We start from the raw sequence: 21,676 nt of genomic DNA, 5'->3' as shown, positions 1-21,676 counted from the left end.
ATGTAAACAGAGAATGGAAATTGTTTGACACCTACAGTGCAGCACATGAATATGCTAACCAACTGCAAGGCATGAGTGAAGAACATACTTGATCCTAGACCTGTATAGTTATAAGAGATAATTGATTCTTCAAAGAATGACTTCCTTTGTGAATGTGATGGGGGTATGTTATTGTGATTGCTAGGAGGGTGGGACTGGGACTGAATAGGTTATGGCGTCATTATTTCCACTATCTTCATTATCCTTGAATGGAACAGGGGTGTGGGTGGGGGTTAGCGGGATGTAGGGCCCCTTGCATTAAATATGGTTTCAGTTTTTCTACCACATGGATATATGGTGGAAGTTGTCGGGGAAGCATTGGGATGGGGAGGGGGCAGGGAGGACCAAAAGCATAGCAGTTTCATTTGGTTGGGAGAGGCGTAAGAACATAAGTGTTGCCATACTGGGACAGACTGAAGGTCCATCAAGCCCAGCATCCTGTTTCCAACAGTGGCCAATCCAGGTTACAAGTACCTGGCAGGATCCCAAAACAGTACATTTAATGCTGCTTATCCTAGAAAGAAAGAAGAAGTGGATTTTCCCCAAGTCCATCTTAATAATGGGCTTATGGACTTTCCTTTTAGGATGCCAGCCAAACCTTTTTTAAACCCTGCCAAGCTAACTGCTTTTACCACATTCTCTGGCAACAAATTCCAGAGTTTAATTACACATTGAGTGAAGAAATATTTTCTCCAATTTGTTTTAAATTTACTACTTTGTAGCTTCAATGTGTGCCCCTAAGTCCTAGTATTTATGGAAAGAGTAAACAAGCAAGTCACATCTACCTGTTCCACTCAGTGGCGTAGGAAGGGGGGGCGGGCGGGGGGGGGGGGGGGCGGTCCGCCCCGGGTGCACGCCACTGGGGGGTGTCGGCGCCTCGCTGGTTCCTTGCTCTCTCTGCCCCGGCTGGATTACCTCTGACCTCAAAATCGATGATGTTGAATTGCAACATTGCACTGAGTGCTCCATCCATTCCTTGAACTTCTGCATGAGCTGGTCCTTGAAGGCTGCCATTGACAAAGGCACGAGCACCACAGTAGGAGTAGCCACATCCTCCAGAGTCACCAGACACATATCAGAAGCAAAATCTCTGGTCTGCAGAGGCTGTTGCACCCTCTCTGATGGCATGGAGGGTGAACGTTCCTTGTGCTGAGGATGCTTTGAGGATGCCAGTAAGCTCAATTCTCTTGGTGGCATGCTTCAATGGAGAGTGATGCTGAATGTCCTGCATCATGCACCCTTAGCACTGAAGATGTTGAATCTTTCTTCTTCTTTGGATGAGCAATGGACAATGACCACTCCTGGTGGGCTCTACCAATGCTCAGTATCGAGGTTGATGAGGTTAACACATCCCTAGCATCTGAAGCAGCTCCTGGACCCATGGAGACCGATGTTTTGGTCACCAATATCAATTGGCTGGTCTTATAACTGAAAAACATTTATCTCTGCTTTTCTCTACCACAGATTCCTCTCTTTGACACAAGATAATTCCCTAAAAGAAAAGTCCATAAGCCATTATTTAGATTGACTTGGGAAAATCCATTGCTTATTTCTAGGATAAGCAGCATAAAATCTGTTTTACTGCTCTGGGATCTTGCCAGGTACTTGTGACCTGGATTGGCCACTGTTGAAAACAGGATATTGGGCTTAATGGACTTTCAGTCTGTCCCAATATGGCAATGCTTATTTTCTTATATAATGAGAGGGGGGCATGGTTTGGTGCCAGGTACCACAGGCAAAATGAGTAGGTATCCATTATGGATATGGTCCTGTTGCACTGGGAACACTTTTGATGCCATGGAGGTCCTCCTTTTTTGAGACATTTCACCTGGAAAAAAGAACTTTAATGAAATCAAATAAGTTGATGGTGACAAAAATTCACTGGTTAGGAGCTTGAGGACTATCGGTGGCCCCCACTGAGCCGATGCGATAAAAGAAATAAAACTTGAAAAACATGACTAAGGAACTATGGGGTACTCGCGTAAAGAACATGACACAGCGACAGGACTTAAGACTTGAGCAAAGAGTTAGGAAAAATCATGCAGGGGTTGAGGTGACCATGATGGAAATATGTGTCTGAATGGTTCCATAGAAAAGTTCAGACTGAAGAGGTCCAATGCAAAAGCAGCAGGTGGGAACATGCGCACATGTGCTGTGAACCTACTCAAAGGCTTCTAGAAAAGTTGCTGGGGCAGTGCTTTCCACGCATGTGTCATCGATATATGAGGATTTGGCAATCCTGCTTGACCTTGGAGAAGGCAAGAAAACTAATTTTTATACTATAATAATTAATAATTCCAAAAAAGCTTTCTGAAACATAAAATATTTTATTAAAAAGACATATTAGGTAGGATATGCTCATCTCATCCAGTCTAAGGAATGCTTGCCATCTTTTCTTAAAATTTACCTGTTCTTGCACTCTGTCTTCCAACTGGCTCACCAATATCGCTGCCTCTGTGGTACCCAAGGATGCCAGCTGTGTATGAAATGCTGCTCGCAGGACATTTGCTTCCTTTAGAAAGACATCCTGAACAGCATGAAGAAGTTCACCTCGCCAGTCTGGGATATGTACTGATAATTCAGTACTCTCCTATAAAAATATTTGCATGTAAAAAAATACATTTATGTAAAAACATTCTGAGACAATATTGCCCAAAATACACATTTTTGGACTTTGCTCTAACATTTATTTTCTGTTTACTATTGTAGCTCTCCTCCATTCTAACTCTTTTTCACAGTGCTGTCCTGCACAATCTAACAAGGGCTCCTTTTTAGCAACAGAACTAAGACCATAAACTAAACTTGGAAATTAAATAATTTACATAGAGTTATTTTTCAAAAGCATTTCCACAGATATAACTGTGCTACACCTGTGGAACTAAACTTTTATAAAACTGCCTTTCTAACATCCTTCTGAGTCCACTAGCTCCCCTTGCTCATTACTTCACTGATGCAATCTGGTTGTTTACCTTCTCCCCCCCCCCCCACCCCAAATCCTTCTTTCCTCCACAACTGTCTGCACAGAATCGCTGATTCACTTAAGGCCAATCACTTGTTACTCAATTCATCTAAAATTCAGGCTATGTGGGTTACTGGTTGCTCCCTGACACCGACACTCCTCCTCTGATTTTTGGGCTATCTTTAAGTTGCTCCCTGAAATCCCCAATCATCATTTGTTAAATCCTGTTTTTTTTTCACCTCAGGGCTCAGGCACATATAAACCATTAAGCCTTTCCTAGAGAATGATGAACAATGTTCTTTAGCCCATGTGTTACTAATCAATTGTATAAGTTACCGTAATGCTGTGATAACTGGTTAACTATCTATTTTCAAAAAATCTCAGACTGTGCTAGTTCCTTATACCCCAGCCCGTACTTTATGTTCACAAAATACTAACTGCTATCTGTACCAAATCCTTCCTAAGCACGCTACAGTGCACATAGCATTCTGTGTTCTACTGACTGGCCCCTTTACTTTGAAACTCAATCCCTCAGTATCCATGGCTAGAATCCTCTTTTCCCAAATTCAAGGCTGGTCTTGACACATATTTCTTTATGCAAGCTTTTGAGGTGGACCGGGGTTAATATAGTGTTAGGCCACTCCTAGGTGAAATGGATCTCACTCCTATATGTTTGCTATCGTATTTTTATCTTACTTCTTGCTATTTGCATGTTTCAATTTCTAAATTGATGTTACTGCATAGTATGATTGTGTTACTTTGTTTCTTCCAAATGTTAGAAATTTGTAAACTTTTATGATGTCCTGTGAATGGCAGTATATACAAAATACACCAACCATGCCTGGGTTATTCTCACTAAAGCATCAGGTTAGGTTTCGCTGCTAGCTTTTGTTAGTTAAGATACCACGCCTCATTCAAAAGTACCAAATATACATTTTATCTACTAAACAACTTCTGTCATGGGTTTGTATTCTTTAGAAGAGCACCAGTATTCAAAACACAAAACAGTTAAAATGCTCATGTTCTGAGGTATGTGGCTGTTTTGTTCATTTTTTAGTTTTAGAAAGCAAATATGTTTTTTCTATTTTATTTTTACAATGCAAAAACACTGACTATTCAAGACTAAAAAAGAAAAGAAAAAACAAACAAACAAACAAAAAAAAACAGACCTCCACCCGCTTTGTTACCAGTTGGGAAATATTTATTACCTCTGCTTGTGGGTGGACCTGCATTTTTGCAATCACATCTTTCAGGGATGCAATAGTGCCTAGGAAATTTTTCCTCTCCTCCAGCCAAAACTGTGAAGCCAGCATGGTTGACTGAACATCTTTATCAGCAGGGGGCAGCTCAGTGAGAGACAACACTTGTACGCCCTCCTGATGGACTGCATTTAGCAAGCCCTGTTAAACAAAGAATTTGGTTTAAATATTTGTCTGCATAGCAAAATAATTATTCTATGGTCTGGTGAACAGCACATACATATGTTTTACACATAGGAAACACTGGCATTTTCTCACAGCAGACGTTTATATTTGTAAGTAGTGCCTGAGCTTATACGGACCTTCTATCAACACAGGGCCTTGCAAAAATATAATTATTATTGCTAACGCACTTAGCAGGTTCTATACTTTCAGAGAGAAAGGTAGAAAGGGCTACAATACCTTAACATGAGAGCAAAGAACTGAACCTTGTGGTGATATCTTGTACCAGTTAAGGAAGCAGAATGCAGTAATATCACAAAGAGCAACAATGTGCATAACACATTTTCTCTAGAACATGATTTCTCTCTTACCTTTATTCTATTTGGAAGCATATCTGCTGATGTTCTGGCTTCTGAAACTGTATCAAACTTATGACTTTGGGCACCATAGATTCTTTGATTCGAGTCTGAACTAGTATCTGATGAAAAGAAAAATGACCACTTTTGTTTATAACAAAGACTAAAAATGCACAGTTGCTTGTACAGTCCTGCATAATATGTAGAGTTTTGTCAAGTATGTTATGTGACACACAGCCTGCTATGAAAACTAACTTCTCAATCAGTTTTAAAGCAATTAAATCTTACCACTCGGATATCCATCTCTGATTTGGGAAGAGTCTGTTTGTCCTAATCCAGGAATTATGATTTCCTAAACAAAAACAAAACAAAAATGTTACGAATGCTTTATTTAATAGAAAATAGTGTTGTAATATGCCTTCTATTTATTTATTAGGATTTATTTACCGCCTATACATATGACACAAAAATGATAATTCTATAACTAGGCACCTGCATTTTCATGACATCTAAGCACATAATGTAAAGAAAACTTGCACGTTGGAGGATAAGTGTCCACATGTGCCTAAGTGGCAGCAGGGCTACTAAGCACTATTCTGTAAGAGCATTCCCAAAATTGCATAGTGCGTAAATGAAAGGAGGTATTTGTCAGGATTGCTATGAAACCAACTAGGATTGCTGGACATACTTAAATCAATATGAAACCAGCCTGACATACTTAGATTATTATTACACCAGCTTCTGACTTCTGATAACTCCCCCCCTCCCTCAGGAATCACTGAGGACAGCAAATGTACCAAATGTTGCTCAGCTGGCTGATAGCCCTGTTGTTTCTTCATTACTCCTGATTAGCATACCTATGTCCTCTATGGGCATCCTGGTACCTGTAGGCCTTAACCTCCAAAAAGCCTGCATCCCGTATGCACTGTCCATTCTTCAAGATGGGTAAGAGGTGGCATATTGGGTTATCCCCGCCCACTAGTGACTGCCCAACCTAAGGCATGAGGCTTGGACTCATAAGGTATAAGGGGTCTTAAACATCTCACTATTGTGGAGACATGAATAAGCAGGATAGGGGACCTGCTAGAAGTAGCAGGAGCAATATAACTGGAGGTATGGGAACATGAACAGTCACTACAGTGACAGATCAGGTATCCAGGTTTGCTTCCATCTTGCCTCCATGAGAAAAAAAAAGCGGTGATGTCAGGATTGCTGGAGGTCAGGATTGCTATGAAACCAACTAGGACTGCTGGATATACTTAAATTAACATGAAACCAGCTTGACATACTTAGATTAATATAAAACCAGCTTCTGATAACTCCCCCCTCCCTCAGGAATCACAGAGGATAGCAAATGGACCAAATGTTGTCCAGCTGGCTGATAGCCCTGTTGTTTCTTAATTACTCCTGATTAGCATACCTAGATCCTCTCCGGGCATCCTGGTACCTGTAGGCCTTAACCTCCAAAATGCCTGGGCATCTGGAAGTAGTGCTCTTGGTGAGAACAAAAGAAAGCCAGACAGATAGGCTTCAGAACTAGGGACTTCAAAGAGGAGAACCTGTGAAAATGGTCACCTTCCTGACTTCAGAAAGTAAACTGGAGTTGGTAAAGGAAAGAGCTGAAATCAAAGGCTGGGAAGTAAAGAAGTTATTTTGAGATATATAAAGCAGAGCACAGAGTTCTGCTCTTACTTCTCTCTCTGTCTCTCTCTGCACACACCCATCTCCAGCCACCAGAGCCCCGGCTCTGGCCCCCCTATCTTCCCCAGCTCTATCTCAAAGCTCTCTCCCAGAGCACATGGCTCTGCTTTCTTAGGCTCTTTCCTTCTTTCTCCACACACACACACACACACATCTCCAGCCCTACCTCAAGGCTTCCCTCTTTCGCTGCACCTCCCCCCCCCCATTCTTACCTGTCTCTCCTTGATTCCCCTCTAAACCCACATACAGATACAGCTTGGAATATTTACCTGTACTAAGTGCTGTGATCCCATATATGCAAATACAATATACTTTCTATATATATCCAAATCTGTGTGGATTGTATATTCTTTGGGAACCCACTGTCTCTGTGAATTGGACCCAACTGCCTCTACGAACCCACTGCCTCTGTGAACTGGACCTGGGACCATACCTAGATAACAACTGCTGGCAGTATTCAAATGGGTGGTACATGGGATGAACACAGTCAGGGCTGTCACTCAGGCACATAACTTATAGAACATGTCATTATGCATGCACCTGCCACATTTAAACCACTGCATTTATGCCAGATCTATGGCTGGTGTAACTGCAGTCACATATATGTAGGTCTGCTGACACCATATTATAATAATATACTATATAATGAAATCTGGATGTGCAGATGTCATTATAGAATAGGCTCTCACTGTGCAGCATCAGGGCACCTAAAAGATAACATCCACCTATAGAACTGACCCTAAAGGATCGACACAGTTCTACATGATCAAGACAGAGTTTTGCAAACATTACAGAAAACACAGACCTTTGTTGTCAAACTTTGTATTACATCTTTCAAAGCATCACACTCTTCTGTCAGTGCTTGAACTGCAACCAACTGCTCTCTTTTCAGTGTTTCTGCTTCAATAATATGCCTTGCTTCCATATCCATGATTTCAGCTGCATGCAGCTCCTGCATCTGTTCAATCTTTTCAGCATATTGGCTGATTACCTCCGCGATCTCCTCTGAAGAGCGGTCATTTCGGACAAGTGGAAAATCAGTCTGAATTTCTGCATCTTTAACAAGAATTTGTGAAGTCTGATTGCTGTTATAGACATTCATTGCTTTATCAGTCTGGGATGAGGAGTTTTGCCTGAGGAGATGAGTCTTCTCTTTGGAAGCAGCACTGTCAAATTTATCCACAGTGGTTTTGTCTCCTAGTTCCGCTAGTTGCTTTTCCTGTTTGATAAAATGTGCTAACTTCTGATCAGCTTGAGTTAGATTCTCCTTTACACAATACAGATCCTTCTGAAGTTGGGCTATACTTGCTTCCTTTATCTTAAAAGAAAACAAAACAGAATCAGGAACCCTTCATCTAAAACTATACAAAAATAAGCGTTGTTCTTTTAAACATGACATTTAAACTGAGCAACTATAGTTTTCCCCTTGTTTAGTTACAACATAACAGAAAAATAAATGACCTTCTTGTTTTGGTCTTTACTGAGGCGGATGTCAGGTACATAGAAAATGACAGGAAATAAAGACCTTATGGCCTATCCAGTCTGCCCATCCATATAATCTAATACCCTTTCCTCTCCCATGCTTCCTTAAATTCAGATACCGTCTTCGTCTCTACCACCTCAAACGGGAGACCATTCCACACATCTACCATTCTTTCTATGAAGAAGTATTTCCTCAGGTTAATCCTGAGTCTGTCCCCTTTCACCTTCATCCTAAGCCCCCATTCCAAAGCTTCCTTTCAATTGAAAGAGACTTGCATCCTCTGTATTTGTGCTATGGGGGGTTTTAACAGTTTAGTTTAATAGTTTACAACATCTTGATATACCAGTTTTCTAACATAATCAAAGTGGTTTACAATAAAATGATAAATGTCTCTATGATATCTCTCCTCTCCCGCCTTTCTTCTCAACCATGACCTGATGTTATTACGTATTAGATTCTATTGGTATTTCTGGAAGAGTCCTCACCGGATTTTGAGGCTCTCTCTATGGTTAAACAGTGTGTTGTTTCTAAGAATTGGGCGATGACATGTGGGGTTCCTCAGAGCTTCACCCTTTCCCCATCATGTTTAACCTGGCTATGGCTACTTTCAGGAATTATTGAAGGGGAAAGGGGGTCTCTTTATTATACCTATGGTGACATCACTCTATTAATTTCTTTTGTCTCCCCCCTTCAGGCTATTCTCAGATGTAAACCTGTTTTTCTTTGGTAGAAGAATGGGCAATTTCAGTTCATTTGAAATTGAATTCTGATAAAATAAAGCTTATTTTGTTTGGCCCTCCATCTATACCTACTCCTTTAAATTTGCCTGTGTTGAATGGCAAAATTTTTCAGCTGGCCATTCATTTTCACATATGAGTGAAATCATTCACGTCTCCTGGTGTGGAGCTTAAACAGCTAAAAATAGCTTTCAGCATGTGCAGTGTCTCCACCACGAATGCGCAGGTGCCTTCCCACCCACAGTGAGAACACAGAATAGAGACAACTCCAAGAGGAGGTGGAAGGGTATGTGAGAATGAATGGCCTGCTGTCCATGGAGAGAATACTTGCTACAGGTAAGTATCTTTGCTTTCTCCGAGGACAAGCAGGCCATACTCTCACATGTGGGAATCCCTAGCAACCAGGCTCACCGAAAACAACAACCATAGGTCAAATGGACCTCGCAACGGCGACAGCAAAATAGTAAATAACCTGAAAATATATACAATTGTGTGAGTGCAGCCTGAAATATAACAGAATGGGCCTAGGGGAGTGGAGTTGGATTCTAGATCACAAACAAATACTGCAAAACTGTCTGTCCAAGCCAACTACCACGTCAGGTATTCTGCTCAAGGCAGTAGTGCGATATTAACGTATGGACTGACTATCATATTTCAGCCTTGCAAATTTCTTCAACGGAGGCTGACCTCAAGTGGGCTACCGATGCAGCCATGGCTCTGACATTATGAGCCTTGACACGACCTTCAAGAGTCAGCTCAGCCTGGGCATAAGCAAGGACAATGCAATCTGCTAGCCAATTGGAAATGGTGTGTTTCTTGATGGTGACCCTCATCCTGTTGGGATCAAAAGAAACAAAAAGCTGGGTGGACTGTCTGTAAGGCCTAGTCCGCTCCAAGTAAAAGCCAGTGCTCACTTGCAGCCCAAGGTGTGCAGTGCGCTCTTGCCAGGATGGGCATTAGGTCTGGGGAAAAAATGCTGGAAGGACAACTGACTGGTTCAGATGGAACTCTGACACTACCTTATCCAGGAACTCAGGGTGTGCACGGACAAATACTATATTATGATGAAACTTAAGAGCTGAAGCTCACTGACCCTGTGAGCTGAATAATAGCCATCAAAAACAAGACCTTCCAGGTCAATTACTTCAGATGACAGGAATCGAGTGGCTCAAAAGGAGCTTTCATCAGCTGGGTGACGATGATGTTGAGGTCCTATGACACAGGCAGAGGCTTCACAGGAGGTTTTGTCAAAAGCAAACCTCTCATGAAGTGAACAACTAGAGGCTGTCCAGAGAAGGCCTTACCTTCTAAATGATAAGTACTGAGGACCAGGTGATCAGAAGCCCCGTGTTGTTCCAAATAACACTCTAAAATTAGTGCTGGAATAGCGCGGGCTATACCGCCCCTATGATCAAAGCTAATAGAATGCAAATTTAAGCATGATATTAGCTCTGATCATAGGGGTACTGTGCAGGAGAATTCTGCCTGAGCACATTGTTTATCAAACACAGGAGCTTCCCTACCATATGAGATGGGAAGGGCAGGACGCCGCCATTTTGAAGGCGGCGCTGGAAGAGGAGGGAGTGCTACTCCTTCTTCCAACGTGGAGGTATTTTGGGGGGGGGGGGGGGGGATTGGTCACTAGACCACAAGAGCGGTGGCGGTGCTGGAAGAGGAGGGAGGGCTACTCTCTCCTCCAACATGGAGGTATGGGAGGGGGGGTTGGCCGCTAGACCACAAGGGCAGGTGGGGGGTTATCTTAGCAGCTCACATGGGCCACCTGGAATGTTTTTTTGGGTTAGGGGGGCTGGAGATCCATTGTATCTCTAGCCCCCGTGTCCTCATGTTGGGGGGTCTAGGGGGAGGGAGAAGGCCACTGGGCCATCAGGGAAAACTGGGGTTAAGGGCCTGCATGTGTGTGTGGGAGGAAGCCTAGAAGCATGCACCCTGGACAGGGCTCCCCATTCCTTCCCAATACTATGCAAACCCTAACGTCAGCTCTGAACTGGCGTATGGTTTGCTGTGGGAGCAGCACCAATGTTTGGCGTGCTGCCTGCTGAGCATTGGGGAAGAATAGGTAATGCCCTGTATAGCATGCATTTGATTGCTCATTGCGTTCAGAACTGGTGAACACGTTGTTACATGCGCTCACTGGCTCTGATCACTGGGCGTGAGCAAATATGGGCACTAGTACGGCGCTATTGGCCTCTAGTGTCCGAATTTGCTTCTGATCATTGGGTCCTAATTGCGCTAAGGTTAACCCTTACAGAGTTGGTCTTGAGACCAGACTCAGAGAGATAGAGAAGGTATTCAAACAGAGTTTGTGTAGGGCAAGAAAGGGGATCAAGTGCCTTGCTCTCACACCAGACGGGAAACCTCCTCCATTTGAAAGACTAACACCTCTTAGTGAAATCTTTCCTGGAAGCCAGCAAGACTCTGGAGACACCTTCAGGAAGATGCAAGGAAGCAAATTCTAAACTCTCAACATCCAGGCTGTGAAGGCCAGAGACTGGAAGTTGGGGTGTACAAGAGACCCCTCGTTCTGCATGACAAGGGTCGGAAAACACGCCAATATCCAAGGTTCTTCAGAGGATAACTCTAGAAAAAGAGGGCACCAGATCTACCGGAGCAAGTAGGGAGTGATCAGGTATCTCGGTTTTGCTTGAGTTTTAGCAAAGCCTTCCCCACAAGTGATATGGGAGGATATGCATACAGAAGACATCCAGTGCTATTCTGTTGTGGGCCTGGAACAGAACTGAGGGACTTTGTGACTGAACTGAGTGTCAAAGAGATCGAGGGGGTGCCCCACATTCAGAAGATCTGGACTGGTCTAGCAGAACTCAAGGAAAGAAAATTATCAGGTAGGAACAAACTTCACCTTCTTTTTCTTCCTCCTAGACCAATCCAGACTAGTGGGACATACCTAAGCAGTGCGAAGTGGAGGAGTGGCCTAGTGCTTAGGGTGGTGGACTTTGGTCCTGGGGAAATGAGGAACAGAGTTCGATTCCCACTTCAGGCACAGCTCCTTGTGAATCTGGGCAAGTCACTTAACCCTCCATTGCCCCATGTAAGCCGCATTGAGCCTGCCATGAGTGGGAAAGCGCGGGGTACAAATGTAACTAAAATAAAAAAAAAATAAAATTACTATCCTGGGCGAGAAGACCTTTGAAATGCATCAATGCCCAGGGACCCCTGCTCCTTCTTGCAACTGAAAAACTTGGAAACTCTGGAATTTCTGCCTAGAAGACATGAATACCAGCACACCTCAGTAATCCACCAAAATTTGGAAGACCCAAAATCTGAGCTTCCACCCTCCAGGGTCCAGAGTGTTCTAGCTGAGAAAATCCACCTGCATTTTCTGTGTGGCCATGATATGTGCCACGGAGATGGCAACCAGATGCTGTTTTGCCCACTGAAATAGAGGGGCAGCTTCTGCAGCTACTGCTGCACTCCTGGTTCTGTCCTACTTGTTGATGTATGCTATGGTATTCATATTGTCCAACAACACCCTCATCACAGTCCCCTGCTGCAGAACATGCTCTTTGGTGTCAAGGTGCCAGACATTGGTATCTTAGCACCTTTTACGTGGTCAATTTGAGGCCTGTAACTAATTTTTCCAATTACAACTGAAACTGCAAAACACAAAAATCAGTATACAGTGTGTGTGCTTGGGGAAATCTATAAAAGTTATTCAGAGAAACTAGCTGAAACATAGGGAGGTGGGGGGACTCTCTCTTCAGAGACCAACTTATGCTGACAACTCAGTGGAATGCCTTACAGACCTCTAGGTACAGCCATTTTGGAACACTGCCCATTATGACAGAATGTAAGATCTCCAAACCTTATACTGGCAGGATAAGTTCATTTGATCATTTAATTCATGAGAAAAGTTCTTTAAGCCTTTATGAGAATTACTTATGCATAGGGAGCATGACTTATTCCTTCTTTAGGGCTTATTCTCAAAGACCCGGCTACTAGCATAACAAAGGTCTACTGTTTGGGCCCTTTTAATGGGCTTTGAAGCCAGCATTTAACTGGATTGACTTGAGCTAGAAAGAGAGGCTTAAAGCCTGTTGTGCTAGTGCTAGGCCTAACTACCTGATAATGACATCTTGATACAAAGGTGTACAGACATCCTGAGTCTGTCCTATAACTAGCCTTCCGTGGGTTCCACTGGAGGCAGGGGAATATGATGGCATTGTAGCTGATGCTATAAGATGGCCAGGAGCAGTGGAACTGCAGCAAGGTAGGGCTGGGTCATGTATTTGTCTATGGCCACTAAAATGGGGTTCTGGCTACAAAAGCATTGGTAAGTATCGCTCTGGAATCTTCTGCAACTTTGGCATGCAACTCCGTTAAAAACCTGACCATAATTGTGACTGATGTCCAAACAATTACAGAAAATGTTTAAGTATTTGCTGGAAGCAAGTTATCTTATTTAAAGTACAAGGAATACAACTACAAAAACACAAAACTCAAATATCTGCTCAAAATACAACTGTGCAATACTTTAAATTTAAGATATTTACATGATTAATAAAGTAAGCTATAAACCGCTGACTCTTACCAATAGCTGCTCTTCAAGTTTTTCTGCCTTTTCTCTGTAGCTATTTAGTTCTTCTTTGGCAAGTGCAGCCTCGGCTCTAGTTTTCTTCAACTCAAGTTCTAATTCAGCTGTAGAGCTACCTTCTCCTTTAATATTAGTTGATTCTGCAACCACCTGAATGTATCAATACAAAATAAAGATAGCATATGAAAGCTTGGCTGTTCAAATAATTTATTGTAGCAGGGGGCAGACTTAGGGTGGTTTGGGCCCCTGGACACTGAGAGTGGTCTGGGCCCCCCTCCCACCTAGCTGCTGCCCAACACCCCCCCCCCCCCTGCCGCCGCAGCTGATGCCCCTGCTGCCCCTCTCCTACCTGAAGGGTCCTGGTAGTCTGGTGGCCTCTGCTGGGAGGCATGTTCTTTCCTGCCCACTGCGCTGTTGCTATTCCCCCGCCTGCTGTGTTTTCAAAATGGCGGCTGAGACTTCCTGCAGTAGTCTTGCAGGTCTCGACAGTCTCAAACTTCCGCAGGGAGTCTCAGCCGCCATCTTAGGAATACGGTGTGCTAGGTGCGGGGGAACAGCGACAGCCCAGCAGGCCGGGCAGGAAAGAACATGTTCTCCTCTCCCCCCCCCCCCCCCCCCCCAAGGCCACTAGATCACAAGCGTCTCGCCAGTCAGAGCCTCTAGGCCCTCGGGCACTGCCCAGCTGCACGAATGGTCAGTCCTCCTCTTATTGTAGTACCATAACTCTAATGTCACTTCTTTGCTGCATGTTCTTTTAAATGGAATAACTTCGGCTGCTGACTGTATCCAACTATTACTTTGGAAGGTATCATGAAACAAGTTCATTATCTGGACCATTCCTATGGATCAGAAAATACCCTTTATAATGCTGGAGCAAGACAGTGATGTTTGATTACTGGCTTCAGTTCCTTAGGCTAGGAGAGTTGCAGGTACACTATTGAAGACATAAGAACATAAGTCAACTGGCCAAGGTCCACCATACCAGTCTCCTGTCATCAATAGTTGGCTGGTCTGAAACACAACAGGAGTGGCCTGTGGGGACATGCAAGGTCATCTGCAGAGAGTCACTGTGGGGCCTCATTTGCATAATTAGATACTGGCTAAAAAGCTAGACCATGTGCAACCTCCCACCAACCCCCCCCCCCCAAACCCAAGCCTTGGTTACAACTATCTATCTGGCAGATCCAAAAACATAGACCAAATTTCTCATAGTACTTTTCAAGGGATGAGCTATGGCTTTCCCAAGCCTACCTGTCTGAATGTTTTAATGGATGTTTCCTCCAGGAGCTTGTCCAAACCTCTTTTTAATTCTACTGTGTTAGTCATTTTGATCACGTCCTCCAACAACAGTCTAAACTGATTAATTACAGAGCACAGATTTTGAGAATTGGATGGAGAAGCTAACTTTTCTGCTGAGTAAGAAGTGTAGGATGTCAACCTAGTGGCAGGGGCTGATCTATGGAAAGAGTTGCCAACCATGGGAACCATGCATAGGCGCCCCTTATAAGAGGCTTGGGGAGGCTAACTCTCCAGCTGAACCGTACCTTCCCCTGGCTGCCTCCTCCTCGAAAAACAAAATTGTATCTTCCTCTCCTCTCTGGCGTCCACCCCCCCACTCGTGGGGCCGGCTCCTCACTTCGGCAACCTATAATGGGTCTCCGTTGCTTCCTGCCCCCTCCCCGTGCGTGTAACCCTTTTATTTTCAGTGGCTGCGATGGCAGTGAAGAAGACAGCACTGCGAGCTCACCTTCAGCTTCTCCCTTCCCTCACACAGTGTCCCGCCCTCGCGGAAACAGGAAATACATCATTGCAGAAGACAGGACACTGTGTGAGGGAAAGGAGAAGCTGGAGGTGAGCCCGCAGTGCTTTCTTCTTCAATGCCGTCACTGCCACTGAAAATAAAAGGGTTAAATGGGCACGGGGGAGGGGGCAGGAATGAACGGAGAGAAGGGCTGTCGGGGAGCTGAGGGAGGGCAGGGAGAATCGCTGGACATGGATGGGAGGAGAGGACAGGAGGAGAGAAGAGATCGCTGGACATGGAGAGGAGGGGAGGGCAGGGAAGAGATCGCTGGACATGGAGATGAGGGGAGGGGGAGAGAAGAGATCGCTGGACAGGAGAGGAGGGGAGGGCAGGGGAGACAGGAGAATTGCTGGACATGGATGGATGAATGGGGGCGGGGGAGAGAGGAAATTTGCTGGATAGCGGTGGATGGAGGAGAGGGCAGGGGAGAATGGAGAGTTGCTGGACATGGATAGATGGAGGGGAGGGCAGGGGAGAGAGGAGAATTGCTGGACATGGATGGATGAATGGGGGCAGGGGAGAGAGGAAATTTGCTGGATATGGGTGGATGGAGGAGAGGGCAGGGGAGAGTTGCTGGACATGGATGGATGGCGGAGAGGGAAGTCAGGAAGGAGATGCACATGGATGGAGGGGAGGGGAGGGAAGAGAGGAGAAATGCTGGACGTGGATGGAGTTGAGGGCAGGGAAGAGAGGAGAAATGTTGGACAAGGATGGAGGGAAGGAAAGACAAAGGAAGGAGATGCACACGGATGGAGGGGAAGGGAGAGAGGAGAAATGCTGGATATGGATGGAGGGGCAAATTGCTGAATTTAAGGGCTGGATTGGAACACTGAGGGCAGATGCTGAAACTGGAGAAAGGATAGGGACAGGGCTACAGATGGTAGACAGGACGCATAAGGACACAGGAGGATGGTGGACATGGTGAAAGAAAAAATATCAAATGGAAAGAAGACACTGCATAAAACAGAAGACACTAGGACCAAAGCGAATAGAAAAACTAAATGATCAGACAACACAGGTAGAAAAAAGTATTTTATCAGAATTTATTAATTGGAATATGTCAGGTTTTGGAAATGTGCATCTGTGCTATTTTGCATGTAAGTTTCAATTTTTCTAGTATTGCTGCATGCTGAGTCTGACTTCTTGAGGTAACTTTCTAGTTCAGTATTTTACCTTCATATCTGTTTTCATGTGTGATCAAGGTGCAGTATTCTGCTAATGTGTAGTATTTGCAGCCCTTTCTGTTTTTGTTTTTCACTAGGTTGTGTACTGGTGTTTTAGAGCCCGGTGTAATTACAGTGCTGCCTTTCCACACATAAGGTTCTAGCTCGTCCTGTCCTTGGAATCAGTGCTGTTATTATTATTATTTTTTTGTTTTGTTATATTTTGTACCCCGCGCTTTCCCACTCATGGCAGGCTCAATGCAGCTTTAATGGTATGGTAAGGTTATGAGTGTGGTTTTGCACACGTTTGTGTATAGTGTTTTGCAGTGGACAGATTGTGTGTTGGCCTTACTGAGGTGGCACCAAAGCATCAGAAAGGGTGTAGAGCCTAAATCATGACACACTACCTCTTGAAGGATCTACATATGGTTGTTAATAAAAGGAGCTCATTGTGAACATTATCCACCCTAAAAGGGTGTTTTGTGGCTCTACATGAGAATTGTGATATTATGATCCCTTGTTTCATATTATTGACGGTCTGCATTTTCTGTATGGGTGCTATATTGGTGTATTAGGGTCTGCCCAGTGTAATATTTACGGTACAGTAAGGTTCTGAGTGTGTTTTTCCACAAATTTGTGCATGGTGTTTTGCAGTTGAGCAATTGTGGTTAGTATATGCTTTGAGCAACCACTTTATTCTTTGACATATGATCCATATCTAATATCTAAATTTAATAAAAGGTATTGTGACTATTGCATTTTTACTTATTTTTTTTTCTGTGTGTTGTCAGACAATTATAGATGTAAGCTCCGCCCCTAACTCCACCCACTTTAGCCTCCCCAAACAGTTGGGCCACCGACCGCCTATGTAGCCCCCATTACTTTTGCTACACTGTAACTATGGGTTCATTTTACATTTATACCTTATCTGTATCTATATTCTTCCTGTTGTAACATATTGTAAGGCACATTAAGCCTGCAAATAGGTGGGAAAATGTGGGACACAAATGCAGCAAATAAATAAATAAATAAATAAATAAATAAATAAATAATGTTTCTTTGGTCTTTAATTTGACCATGAGTTCTGAGTACATTTTGCTCTTAAACATCCGCATCGAATGGTCAGCATTTTTCTGACTAGTGAGTTGCACTGATACTCTTTCTGATTGGACAAGTTGAATGCTGGAATCTCTGTTCTGGAACCACTATCTTTGAAGACTACTGTGGTCGTTCGACAGGAACTATTTCCCTCACACAGACGAGGCAAAACGAAGATTCCTTGATGCTATGCTATTGCTGATTTTTAGATCACAACAAGATCAAGTACCTTTTTTGCATTGTTTTGCATAGCAATAAGTTGGTTGAATTCTTGTTTGGGTCCACAACAGTTTTCACTTTTCCTGATATTGTTTTAATGAGTGGTGGCCTTTGCTTTTTTTTTTTTTTAAGACCAATGATGGCTGATTTGTAGCTCCACCATTTTGCTAAAGAGCACTTTTTAGTGTGCTGAGGTCTTTTTTCTCCCCCTTTTGGATAGTTGGTTAAAACTTGCATGTAGTCTTTTATCAGGAAAAGCGCAACTGTGTGGCATTTTTACAGAAATTGTTCTGATGTGAATTTCATTATGTGAATTTCTGGATTGTGTATTCTTTTAGGTATTTTGTCTTGTATTTTGTCTTAGTGTTAAGCCATATGTGCATTATTTTTTTTTAAATTTGTAATACATTGTTTCCTATCAATATGCATTTTGACCAAATCAGCATGTCCATCACATGGAGTTTCAGACCCTTTGGAAATTAATTTCGTACTGAGATGTTTATTAAGTTTGATAAGTTATTTTGTATTCATGTTTATTTTTTATGCAATCCTCCAGGATTTTTACATATGGTCATCAATGGTATTATGCAGAAAGCACTGTAATATTGTGATGCACAATTTTGGTATTTATATTTGATGTCTCTATATATATACATTTTTTCTTTGTTATTTTGTATATGCTTATAGACCCCTGAAACAAGGACCATGTCAGGTCCTCTAATAAAACCTGCTTCCTCCCATGTTTGGATCCACCTTGTTGTTCCATCTATAGCCCAATTCACTGTTTTGCTTCACGTCTGCTTTGCCTTGGTAATTTTATAACAGCATTCATAAAACAGGCTTAATTTAGACATATCTGCCACACAAGTTAGGCTGTCAGTTAAAAAAAAAATGATCCTCTACAAGAATAAATCAAGAAAAAATAAGGTTGAAAGTAACAAAGGTGGGAACAACTGCAAATTAGCATTGCAATGATACTTTTGTACTAGAAACAAGTGGCATACTAACAATAGAGAAATTTTTACCTTAAACTTATCCATCTTTTCCTTTTTGAGCTTCTCTTCTACCTCCTTCTCTTTTTGTTTGTCCTTTAGTTGTTTAAGTGCATGCTGTAATTCAGCCAATTCCTTTTCTTTACCCAAAGCCTCTTTCTGTACAATACAAGCTTGTTCTTTTTCAAATGCCAGCTGCTTATGCAATTTGTTTAGCTCACGCTCCAGTTCTGAAAGCCTAATGGTTAATACTGATAATTCTGAATCTGTTGTCTCATCTATTTTAAGAGCTGTACTTTGTGTCTGTGCACTTTTGGTTACCTCTTCACTATTTGTTGAAGCAAGCTCTGTTACCTGCCTAAGTTTCATTTGCTCCTGAATTGCTTTCAGCTGGACTTGGCTTACAAGAGCTGCAGCCACTTTTTCCCTGAGTGAGTTTTCAATTGCTAACAGTTTCTGTTTATGTAGGTCTCTCTCAGACTGGGCTTGTTCTTTCAAGGTTTCTATTTGGCTATAACACTGGCTCAACTCTATATCTTTGCCTTTATTAATAGCTTGAAGCTCTTGTAATTTTATCTCCATGCTGCTGACTGTGTCATGTGCGTTTTCTTCCACAGATCTCAGTAAGCCTTGGTGGGTTGAGAACTCAGTGCTCTTATCTCTAAGAGCTTCTTCCAACATTTCAATTTTGTTCTTGTCCTCTTTTGCCACCATATTATCATTTTTTATATCTGTATGGCCCTTTGTTATAGACTCTAGCTTCTTTAAGGTATTTATTTCTTCCTTAAGCAGATTCATTTTTATTCTAGTTTCTTTCAGTTCATTCTTTGTGATGGTGACCTCTTGCTGTAAAACCTCTTTTTCTGCTGTCACCATATCAAGCTGATGTTTCAAACTATCTGCCTCCTGTGATGCACTAGAAAAATCCATTGGCATTTTCTGCTCGATATTTGCTAGTTCCTGTTGAAGTTTCTCAATTACTTCATTGAGTTGTTCTATTTCTTCTTCACTATTTTTCCTTAAGCGTTCTTGGTCACTCCTCAGGTATTCTGTCTGGGCCTCAAGTTCCCTGATCAGATCATTTTTTTCCTCAATTACCTGCAAAAGATAGTAAAAAGGAATGTAAAAAAAAAAGCATGAAACTGGCATAAAATACAGCTGGAATTCTTTGTAGGTACAAATAAAAAATGTACTCATTTTTTTTTATACACAGGAAAACCATTTTTCCTTCAATACATGTTTTCCAAGAAGGGGGTTATCTTCCCTCTTTTTCTGGTCTTTTGACCTTTTTGGTTGAATTTTTTGCTGCATAGTATTGAATTTGGCTTATTTCTGTAATATCAATAGATGGTTCCTTGATATGAATTATGGCCTTATTAATTTTCCTTATCAGGTTTTTTTTTACCTTGGGCTTTAGGTTCAGCAAGAAGTCATTCCCTCTCATGTACCCCAGTGCACCTATCAATCTCAATGCAGGCTAGGAGCTCCACTACCAGCTCCTCAATTTTCCTCTCTCTGCCACTGGTGTGCTCCTCACCAGTCACACCACCAGTCACACCTTCCTAGACAATTCCCCCTCTACTCACTGGCACATCCTGTACCTCTTGTTCACTCAACTTCTCCTCTGTCTCACATCATTCTTTTCTTCTCACTTTACACCCTCATCCATGAAAGATATCTCCCATTTTGTCCCATCCAAGTGCTGTGGTATCTCTCCTCCAGCACTCTGTGATGAATCCCCCTTTCTTTCTCTTTGCAGCATTGCTTAACCATTTTAAGCTATTCTTACTCAAGTACTTTTTTTTAACTTGTCCAATCAGACCTTACATTTGCTTGCAGCTCCTTGTGACTGTGGGCAAGTCACTTAACCCTCCATTGCCCCAGGTACAAAATAAGTACCTGTATATATGTAAACCGCTTTGAATGTAGTTGCAAAATACCACAGAAAGGCGGTATATCAAGTCCCATTTCCCTTTCCCTTTAGTTGCTTTGTGCAGCTTTTCCTTTGATATTTTTTTCTCTTTCTTTCATTTTTGGGAGAGCTCTCTTTATATACACTCTGTAAACAAATAAAAGGTTTGTAGTATGATAGCAGCAGTACATCATCGCTTTTTTATCTTTAGGAATATACCTAACGTTTTTTTAGCCCTCTTAACTTTTCATTAGTTTCTATGTTTTTAATTTGTTTAGATGCCCAGATGATTCTTCCTTTGTGTTCCTTGTGTTCATTTTATCTGTGCATTTATGTATTAAGGTACTAGTATTGTTTCTCTTATAATACAGCTGGAAGTTAAAAGAGAAAAAAAATCATTCAGATGTATTTTTTGCAGCTATTTTAGTTCATACCGAGTATATATTTTGAAAACTCTTATTATTATGAATTAAAGTAGTCAGGGCCCTGCTATGCTGAACTTTTTGCATGCATTTTACTGAATTAGGTATGTGAAGAATGGAAACAGTACAGAAAAAAAAAAAAGAGTGACACTGATTTATTTTTTACGCGAACCACAAAAAAGGTGACCACCTTTAAATTCCAAAAAATGTAAGGTTAGGAATAAATATTAGGATGCATAAAGAAAGAAGATTTAGACCTGTGTTTACAAAGGTGCATTATAGGCGCATTAGCATTTTTAACACACAATAATGGATGACGTGCATTAAACACTAACATGCCTATAGGAATGTATTGGCGCGTTAGCATTTAACGTGCCTTAACTTTAAAGGCACGTTAAAAACGTTAACACGCCTTAGTAATCATACTCCTAAGAAATAAAACCACAGGGAAGGAAGGCAATGCAGCTAAAAATCCAAGAATGTTGATATTTTGATTAGAGATGCCTTTTGATAAAAATTTAATCATGATTAATCATACGATTAAAGGTATGTTATTTATCTATTTTTTCCATACTGCAGCTCCTTGTGACTTTTGGCAATGGAAGGTTAAGTGACGTCCAGGTCACAAGGAGCTACCCGGGGGGGGGGGGGGGGGGGGGGGGACAACACCCCTTTAATCATTCAATTAATTGAGATTACAAATTTAAATTGAAATACAGCCCTAAAAAATTAAATAGAAAGTAATGAAAAGATAAGGAATACAAACTGAAAAATTATACATTAAAGAATCTAAAAAAGCATGC

At 42.2% G+C, this 21,676-nt stretch overlaps 1 protein-coding gene and 1 long non-coding RNA gene across 5 annotated transcripts in view; one reads left to right on the top strand and one right to left on the bottom strand.

Annotated features, from left to right (window-relative positions):
* The window catches only part of AKAP9 (A-kinase anchoring protein 9), a 547,514-nt gene that overhangs the window by 98,836 nt on the left and 427,002 nt on the right, over positions 1-21,676 (bottom strand). For all 3 annotated transcript variants that reach the window (XM_030200158.1, XM_030200166.1, XM_030200175.1), the window contains 7 exons: positions 18,573-19,637; positions 13,264-13,416; positions 7,282-7,794; positions 5,064-5,127; positions 4,791-4,897; positions 4,207-4,398; positions 2,447-2,629 (listed from right to left, as the gene is read on the bottom strand). In XM_030200158.1, the coding sequence (XP_030056018.1) occupies positions 2,447-2,629; positions 4,207-4,398; positions 4,791-4,897; positions 5,064-5,127; positions 7,282-7,794; positions 13,264-13,416; positions 18,573-19,637 (2,277 nt within the window). The remainder of the gene's footprint in view (positions 1-2,446; positions 2,630-4,206; positions 4,399-4,790; positions 4,898-5,063; positions 5,128-7,281; positions 7,795-13,263; positions 13,417-18,572; positions 19,638-21,676) is intronic.
* LOC115468452 overlaps positions 18,902-21,676 on the top strand; it is a 144,472-nt gene continuing 141,697 nt past the window's right edge. For both annotated transcript variants that reach the window (XR_003941872.1, XR_003941871.1), the window contains exon 1: positions 18,902-18,970. This is a non-coding gene — a long non-coding RNA (uncharacterized LOC115468452). The remainder of the gene's footprint in view (positions 18,971-21,676) is intronic.

This window comes from Microcaecilia unicolor, chromosome 1, assembly GCF_901765095.1.
Source record: "Microcaecilia unicolor chromosome 1, aMicUni1.1, whole genome shotgun sequence".
NCBI classification, from domain to species: Eukaryota; Metazoa; Chordata; class Amphibia; order Gymnophiona; family Siphonopidae; genus Microcaecilia; species Microcaecilia unicolor.
Note: the sequence above shows the minus strand (reverse complement) of the source record. Positions and strands in the feature narration are given on the sequence as shown.